We start from the raw sequence: 8,577 nt of genomic DNA, 5'->3' as shown, positions 1-8,577 counted from the left end.
GTTTGTTTTTTACCTTAAACCGCATAAACACATTGCATTACACCAAATACACAAAATAATGTTCTTTTTAGCAACATCATATGACCCCTTTAAAAGATATTTATCTGCAATAGTTTTCAGTTTTTTCTCCTTAGTTGTCCTCCCAGTTCAAGTTAAAATCACCCATAAGAATTATTTATTTATGATTACATTCCTTTAAAATTTCTGTAAGCTGTTTATAAAATATAATTTACTGAGGGGGGAGGGGGGGTCTATACACACATATGATAATAAATGACGTTTGAGGAGACAATTATTTTTAGCCCTACGAACTCCAAGTCGTTAACAGTTAAACACAAGACGTTCACACTTAATACCATTTCTCACATATATTAACACTCCCCCTCCCCTTCCCGAGGATCTATCACATCTAAAACATTGATATCCAGGCATCATAAATACACTTGGAGAAGATAATTGATGCAACCACGTTTCAGATATGCAAAGGAAGTCCAAATTTGAAGTAGAAAGTAAATGAGACAACTGTTCGTTCTTAGAGATAAAACTCCAAATATTCAAATGTCCACCAAAAATTCCTCTCTCTTTCACATTTGGGTCCCACAAAACTTTTGCGTGATTTACAGTCTGAAAAATTCTACATACAGTCTGCTTTCTTACCGCAGGATTTCGAGACGTTAAGTGTAGTTGCTGGAGCCGCGGTAGATCTTGTAGAATCTCCGCCAAGCAGTGTAGAAATATTGTGCACTGGAGCATTATGTACATTGTTAATTAAACGCTTCGCTGTTTGATGGGCTGGGTAAATCCACCGGAAATCCCCAGGCACTTACCTCATCTTGAGACATCACCGAGGTCGTCCCCAAATGAGGCTCAACTCCAGAGTCCAACTGTATTCTCGGGTTAACCGGTCCCAGATTTAGTTGAACATCCCCAGAGAGCAGCAGTAAAATAAGCAAGAGCCCATGAGTGTTTTGTGAAGGCGCCGCGAAACCCAGCTGTCTAGCGGCTAGAGATGGGCTATATGGGCTTAAAAATATATCACGATAATTTCTGATATTTATTGCGATAACGATATCAATGACGTTAATTTAGGAAATCCTGTTTCTTTAGAGCAGTGGTCACCAACCTTTTTAGGCCCAAGATCCCTGACCTCGGCCTTTATGAAAGACAAGATCTACCTATTGAAGAATTGATAGAAAAAGACATCCCAGATTGTACTTCAAATTTGAGGCCTTTTACTTAGTATTTTAATTAGTGATGCGCCGATCATAGCTGATTCAGAATTCATATTTTCTTTTCGGTCTTTTTTTTTATTTTTTTTTTTATTTTTTTTTAGTAGCAAATTGGATTCTGATACTGATCGGGATCTACTGGAACAGTGATAAAGATCTACCAGTCGATCGCGATCAACGGGTTGGCGACTTTAGAGAAAAGCATTCTTTCCTATTTTTACCCCAAATAGGGTGTTGTGAGCATTACGGAGTACATACGTAATGTAATGATCGTTTAATTCATACTGGAAGCCGGAAACACTCGACTATGTTATGAAGTTAATATGGAGAAAAAGCATGTAAATAAATTAAAATATCTTTGTTAGACATCAGGTTTGTAAACGACTCATACACATGTAAAACTGTGTTGCACACGTGCTACTGTAGTACATTTACCCAAGGCTCAGACCGATTTTTGTCGCACTGTACAGCCCTATCCAAACCTGTTCCAGATTGTAGAAGGAGCTGCTCAATTTCACATCCGTCTTCCTTCACGTCACTCTACACAGTCGTACACAGAAATATGTCAACAACTAGACTTTATCGTTATTATCGCGGGAAGACAAATTCTTATCGTGTGGAGAATTTTTACCGGTATATCGCAAACGATAAGATATCGCCCATCCCTACTAGCGGCGTATTTACACGTCACAGCGTGTCCATAGTCCAAAACAGATGAGTAAATTGCATAGTATCCGAGCATGTTATGATAAAACTTCCCATGCAAGTAGGTGACTGGAGAAAACCAGAATATAAACAGTTTTTCCCCTGAGCAACATAACTACTCGAGTTTTTGGAGCACAACTGATCCACGTGGAGAGTTCCGGACACAACACATACTGGTAGTGCAGCCGTAGAAAAGAGTAATGGTAGAAAAAACGCACCACGAAACGTAGATTCAATTTTTTCATGATTGTAACGTTTAACTCTGCGAGTAAAGTTTAAAATGGCCTCTGACAAATGTGTATAAAGACAAAGAAAACGGCCAGCTAAGTGTAAAGAAAGTGGAGTCGCAGCACCTGCCAGGATACGACACCACACCACTGCCGCCATTTTTCACGAGGCTTCATCACTTCAAATAAATGCTGTTCTTTTCAACTTTCTATTAATCAAAGAATCCTGAGAAAAATGTTTCATGGTTCCCACAAAAATATTAAACTGTACAGATGTTTACGACATGATGAATGTTGCTTGACCACCAAATCAGCATATTAGAATGATTTCTGAAGGATCATGTGACACTAAAGACTGGAGTAATGATGCAGAAATTTCAGCTTTGGAATAAATTACTTTTTAAAATGTATTAAAGTAGAGAAATTGAAGTTGTGGTAATATTTCACAATATGACTGTATTTTTATTAAAGGGGTCATATGATGCTTTTTTAAAGATCATTATTTTGTGTATTTGGTGTAACAGAATATGTTGACATGCTTTAATGTTCAAAAAACACATTATTTTTCAAATACTGTACATAGGTCCTCTTGTAGGTCCTCTATGCCCCGCCTCTCTCAAACGCTTCGTTTTCTACAAAGTCCCTCCTTCCGACAAGAGCAGTCTGCTCTGATTGGCCAGCTGACCCAGTGCATTATGATTGGCCGAACACCGCAAGCACTCATCGGAAATGTAACGCCCCTTACCATAATCGCGAGCTTCATCTTTCAAAATAAATGCAAAGACACAGCCCAAGAGGGGACTTGACCACCAAATCAGCATATTAGAATGATTTCTGAAGGATCATGTGACACTAAAGACTGGAGTAATGATGCAGAAATTTCAGCTTTGGAATAAATTACTTTTTAAAATGTATTAAAGTAGAGAAATTGAAGTTGTGGTAATATTTCACAATATGACTGTATTTTTATTAAAGGGGTCATATGATGCTTTTTTAAAGATCATTATTTTGTGTATTTGGTGTAACAGAATATGTTGACATGCTTTAATGTTCAAAAAACACATTATTTTTCAAATACTGTACATAGGTCCTCTTGTAGGTCCTCTATGCCCCGCCTCTCTCAAACGCTTCGTTTTCTACAAAGTCCCTCCTTCCGACAAGCGCAGTCTGCTCTGATTGGCCAGCTGACCCAGTGCATTGTGATTGGCCGAACACCGCAAGCACTCGTCGGAAATGTAACGCCCCTTACCATAATCGCGAGCTTCATCTTTCAAAATAAATGTAAAGACAGAGCCCGAAAGGGGAACAGAGTCGCGTGACAGACACAGTAATGATGCAGTACACAAGCCGTGGTTAAGACAGCTGACTCCACTTTGATGTGACGCTGTCTCTCTCTCTCTCTCTCTCACACACACACACGCGCGCGCGCGCGCGCACACACACACACTATGCGCAAAACTCCGCATTTGAACAGTCAATAGCAAATACTTAAACTAATAACAAAACATACTTACAGTAGCTGATTCAGAAGCGCCAGATTGTCATAGCAAAGTCAGAATTACCTCCTCTCCTAGGTTCATGAAACGGTCGTCCATAAAATGCATTGCTGTTCTGTTGTAAGTGATCCAAATAAAGTGCTTTTGCTTTCGCACTGAAACACACAGCGTCTCCCTGACATGGCTGCTTCAACACTAACTGCGGTTACTGAAACCGCGCCTTCTTTCTTTGCGTGCACATTTGCGGCGGGATTATGCAAATATTTCCACATAGTGGGGTAGATATGTGGGGGCGTGTTAGAATGAGCCGTTTTAGGGGGGCGTGGCAGAGTCTTAACTTTGATAAAGAATATCTCTTTGGTTTTGAGACTTTAGTCTTTGCAACTTCAGGGATCTTATCTATGCACAATCAGCTTGTAACACTCCAAAGAGAAAGGAAAACTTGAAATCGCATCATATGACCCCTTTAAATAAATGCAGATATGGTGATCATAGGACACTTTTTTCAAAAACATTAAAAATATTACCAACCTCAAATTTTGAACAGCAGTGTACATTAACAAATTAAGACATTATATAACAATATAAAGTGGACAAAAAATAAGAATTTTGGAAATAAGAAAAATGAAATGTAGTGTTTTTTTAATAGTAGTTGTAGTAATAATACAAATAATAGTGTTTGTTACATGTCTTAGTTTTACCTGCGTGAGGAGGATCTTGGGAAGAACCGTGCAGAGGTCAGTCAGCTTCGACTGGCAGAACTCAACAGCTATGTGCCTGTAACCTCCTTCACTGGCGCCCTCACCAACGAATACCTGACCAAGTTTCAGGTACTGCCGTTATGGCTCCACTGGACTACATTCATAAGCTCAACACATGGACTAAATTCCCACATACATACAGAACTTTGCATTAGTTAAAGTTTAATGCATTTAAAAGACTCCGCTAACAGGTGTTTGTGTGTTTGACCAGGTTGTTGTGCTCACCAACTCCAGCCTCGATGAGCAGATATGCATCGGTGACTTCTGCCATAGTAACGGCATTAAGTTGATCGTGGCAGACACGCGTGGGCTGTTTGGGTAGAATACCTTTCTTAGTTTGTTGAGTTATTAATTTTTTTGTTATTGTTTTTCTCATGTACTTTCTGTATTTCAATAGGCAACTATTCTGTGATTTTGGGGAGGAAATGACGGTGTTTGACACCAATGGAGAGCAGCCACTGAGCGCCATGATCTCAATGATCACAAAGGTAAAAACTCAACTGGACTGGGCCAAATTATACCGTGTGATGGTTTCATTTAAACCTTGTTTACTGTAGTCAGAATGAATGAAGTGTCACATTGACTACGTTTACATGGACATCAATAATCTAATTATTTACCTTATTCTAAATAAGACAATATTATGATTAAGGTGTTTACATGAGTTGATTTGAGAATATTCCTTTCATGTTCCCGTTTTACATGTTATAGTACATAGTTCGATTAATGGCACACGCCATCCGACATCCCCTCTGGAATTTCACGTATAAACATATAGTTTGTCTTCGTTATGATGCCATATACAGTTTTGGGTGTTTCATTTTTAATTTACTGAAAGCTTCAAGTGCAGTTAATTATTTGTCATGCTATACATGCAAGCAGACGACGGCGTTGTTGAAGCCATTCTTTTGTTTGCCGTCAAACGGTTGACCACTGCCGTGTGTGTATCCTGTCGCAAAATGCGGCGAAAAGTCCTACACGACGGTAATAATTTGATTAAGGTGTGTACATGTCTTTACTGCACTTCAATAATGCGACTAAAATAGGAATACTCCACATGTCTTAATTCGATTAGTGTTTACTTCGATTATGACTTTAGCCGGATTAAGGTAATCAAAAATCTCTGTTTACATGGTAGATTCTTAATCAGAGTATTGTCTTAATCGTATTAAAATCGGAGTATTGTTGTCCATGTAAACGTACTGAATGTTACACTGGCTGTCTGAACATTTTGCTCCGTTTGTGTTGTGTGTGTGTGTGCGTGTGTGTTTTTAAAGGACAGTGCTGGTGTGGTTACGTGTCTGGATGAAGCACGGCATGGATTTGAGAGCGGAGATTTTGTCACTTTCACAGAAGTGCAGGGCATGACAGAGCTCAACGGCTGTGACCCAATAGAGATCAAGACACTGGGTGAGTTATCATAAGTTTTCTAACTTGAACAGACCCAGCAACCACCCAGCTTAGTCTCTTGTTAGCCCAGGGTCCTTCAGAATAAAAACATGCTAGATTAGTGGTTCTCAACCTTTTTGACTCCAATAAGCAAGTAAATATAATTAAAATTATTACATTTCAGAATTCCAGGAGTTTTAATTGTTTAAAAACAGTGAATTTAAATGACTCTTCCAGTTGTTTGTGATTTGGTGTGTAAGAATTAAGGATTTTTTTTGTTCCCAATCAAAATATTTTAGCGTTCAACACTACTAGAAAAAATGTATATTCGTTATAAAAATGCACATGACATTTTTAGATTTTGTTAATGTTCATGATCTTTTTGTCTAGTAATCGCACTTAAAAGTAGATTGCATAATTTTTCCAGCTTTTCCAAGACAGTGGAAACCCAGTTTCTTCAAAGGAAAAAAAAAAACATTTTTTCAGGGTGAATTAAAATAAAACATTTAGATTTTTAGTTGTTTTAGCTTCTTTATTAAATAATTTAAGAATTTTCAGGCCCCCTAGGAATTTTGCTGAGGGCAAAGTTGCTTGGTAAACAACTAGTGTCATTTAGCAAAATAATTGAATAAGCCTGAAAAGGATTTTTGCAAGAAACTTGCTTACAAACTTTGCCTCTATCATCTTCCTTACTATGTGTCCTGGCAATTCACATATTTGTCTTCCACTGCCGTGTGTGTATCCTGTCGCAAAATGTAGCGAAAAGTCCTACACGATGGTAATAATGTGATTAAGGTGTTTACATATCTATTCTGCACTTAAGTAATGCGACTAAAATAGGAATACTCCACATGTCTTAATTCGATTAGTGTTTACTTCGATTATGACTTTAGCCGGATTAAGGTAATCAAAAATCTCTGTTTACATGGTAGATTCTTAATCAGAGTATTGTCTTAATCGTATTAAAATCGGAGTATTGTTGTCCATGTAAACGTACTGAATGTTACACTGGCTGTCTGAACATTTTGCTCCGTTTGTGTTGTGTGTGTGTGTGCGTGTGTGTTTTTAAAGGACAGTGCTGGTGTGGTTACGTGTCTGGATGAAGCACGGCATGGATTTGAGAGCGGAGATTTTGTCACTTTCACAGAAGTGCAGGGCATGACAGAGCTCAACGGCTGTGACCCAATAGAGATCAAGACACTGGGTGAGTTATCATAAGTTTTCTAACTTGAACAGACCCAGCAACCACCCAGCTTAGTCTCTTGTTAGCCCAGGGTCCTTCAGAATAAAAACATGCTAGATTAGTGGTTCTCAACCTTTTTGACTCCAATAAGCAAGTAAATATAATTAAAATTATTACATTTCAGAATTCCAGGAGTTTTAATTGTTTAAAAACAGTGAATTTAAATGACTCTTCCAGTTGTTTGTGATTTGGTGTGTAAGAATTAAGGATTTTTTTTGTTCCCAATCAAAATATTTTAGCGTTCAACACTACTAGAAAAAATGTATATTCGTTATAAAAATGCACATGACATTTTTAGATTTTGTTAATGTTCATGATCTTTTTGTCTAGTAATCGCACTTAAAAGTAGATTGCATAATTTTTCCAGCTTTTCCAAGACAGTGGAAACCCAGTTTCTTCAAAGGAAAAAAAAAAACATTTTTTCAGGGTGAATTAAAATAAAACATTTAGATTTTTAGTTGTTTTAGCTTCTTTATTAAATAATTTAAGAATTTTCAGGCCCCCTAGGAATTTTGCTGAGGGCAAAGTTGCTTGGTAAACAACTAGTGTCATTTAGCAAAATAATTGAATAAGCCTGAAAAGGATTTTTGCAAGAAACTTGCTTACAAACTTTGCCTCTATCATCTTCCTTACTATGTGTCCTGGCAATTCACATATTTGTCTTCATCTTGGCAATTTTACAACTGTTTCAGATGTCTGGAATGTTTTGACTATTTATTGTATGGTTTATGACTGTTTGACAGGTTTTACTGCAATGTCAACTACAATGTACATGTTTTTAACATATAACTAGATCATCATAGGGCAACAAACGTCAATCACTTCAGCTACTGATCACTTTAGTCAACTACCTCTGTCCTAAAGGAACAGGAAGGTGGAAATAACAGGGTTCCTATGGGGGTTTGGAAAAGTATGGAATTTGATTTAAGCATTTTCCAGGTCTGGAAAAGTATGGTAAAAAGAAAGCAGAGTATGGAAAAGTATTTGTTTCCTTTTGCCCCTATTTAGTTTTTATTAGGGATGCACCGATACCACTTTTTCCAGTACTCACCCGATACTGGTACTTTTATTTTTGGTACTTGCCGATACTGAGTACCGATACCGACATTTTTATTGGATTTTGTAATTTTTTTTTAAATATTGGGTACAGAAACCAAAAGGGTATATATAATGTTAGTTGGTTAACTTCATTTATCAAATAGATACAATCAAACCAAAATGTATTCAGACACCTTCAACATTTCTCACATTATCACAGTTTATTCGCTATAGTTTAGAAAATGGTAATAAAATATGACAAGAACTCAGAGTTTAACTGTGTCAGAACAAATTCATCTTAATAATGTCAGATAATTTTGATAGAAAGGTATGTAATAGATTACAATCAACCAAAAATTATTCAGACAGCTGATAGTATGACAGTATTTACACAACTAGCAATACTTAGTCGGGCAACCCTTAGCCTTAATGACAGCCTGTAGTCTCCTGGGCATGCTGTCACCCAGCTTCATGCAAACCTCAACTTCA

General features: G+C 37.4%; 1 protein-coding gene across 4 annotated transcripts in view; it reads left to right on the top strand.

The window, feature by feature from the left end:
- The window catches only part of LOC107737583 (ubiquitin-like modifier-activating enzyme 1), a 33,133-nt gene that overhangs the window by 10,434 nt on the left and 14,122 nt on the right, over window positions 1–8,577 (top strand). For all 4 annotated transcript variants that reach the window (XM_016549131.1, XM_016549130.1, XM_016549129.1 and 1 more), the window contains exons 5-8: window positions 4,353–4,487; window positions 4,630–4,736; window positions 4,816–4,906; window positions 5,696–5,828. In XM_016549131.1, the coding sequence (XP_016404617.1) occupies window positions 4,353–4,487; window positions 4,630–4,736; window positions 4,816–4,906; window positions 5,696–5,828 (466 nt within the window). The remainder of the gene's footprint in view (window positions 1–4,352; window positions 4,488–4,629; window positions 4,737–4,815; window positions 4,907–5,695; window positions 5,829–8,577) is intronic.

Source organism: Sinocyclocheilus rhinocerous, unplaced genomic scaffold (genome assembly GCF_001515625.1).
Source record: "Sinocyclocheilus rhinocerous isolate Xijiao unplaced genomic scaffold, SAMN03320098_v1.1 scaffold72, whole genome shotgun sequence".
Taxonomy (NCBI): Eukaryota; Metazoa; Chordata; class Actinopteri; order Cypriniformes; family Cyprinidae; genus Sinocyclocheilus; species Sinocyclocheilus rhinocerous.
Note: the sequence above shows the minus strand (reverse complement) of the source record. Positions and strands in the feature narration are given on the sequence as shown.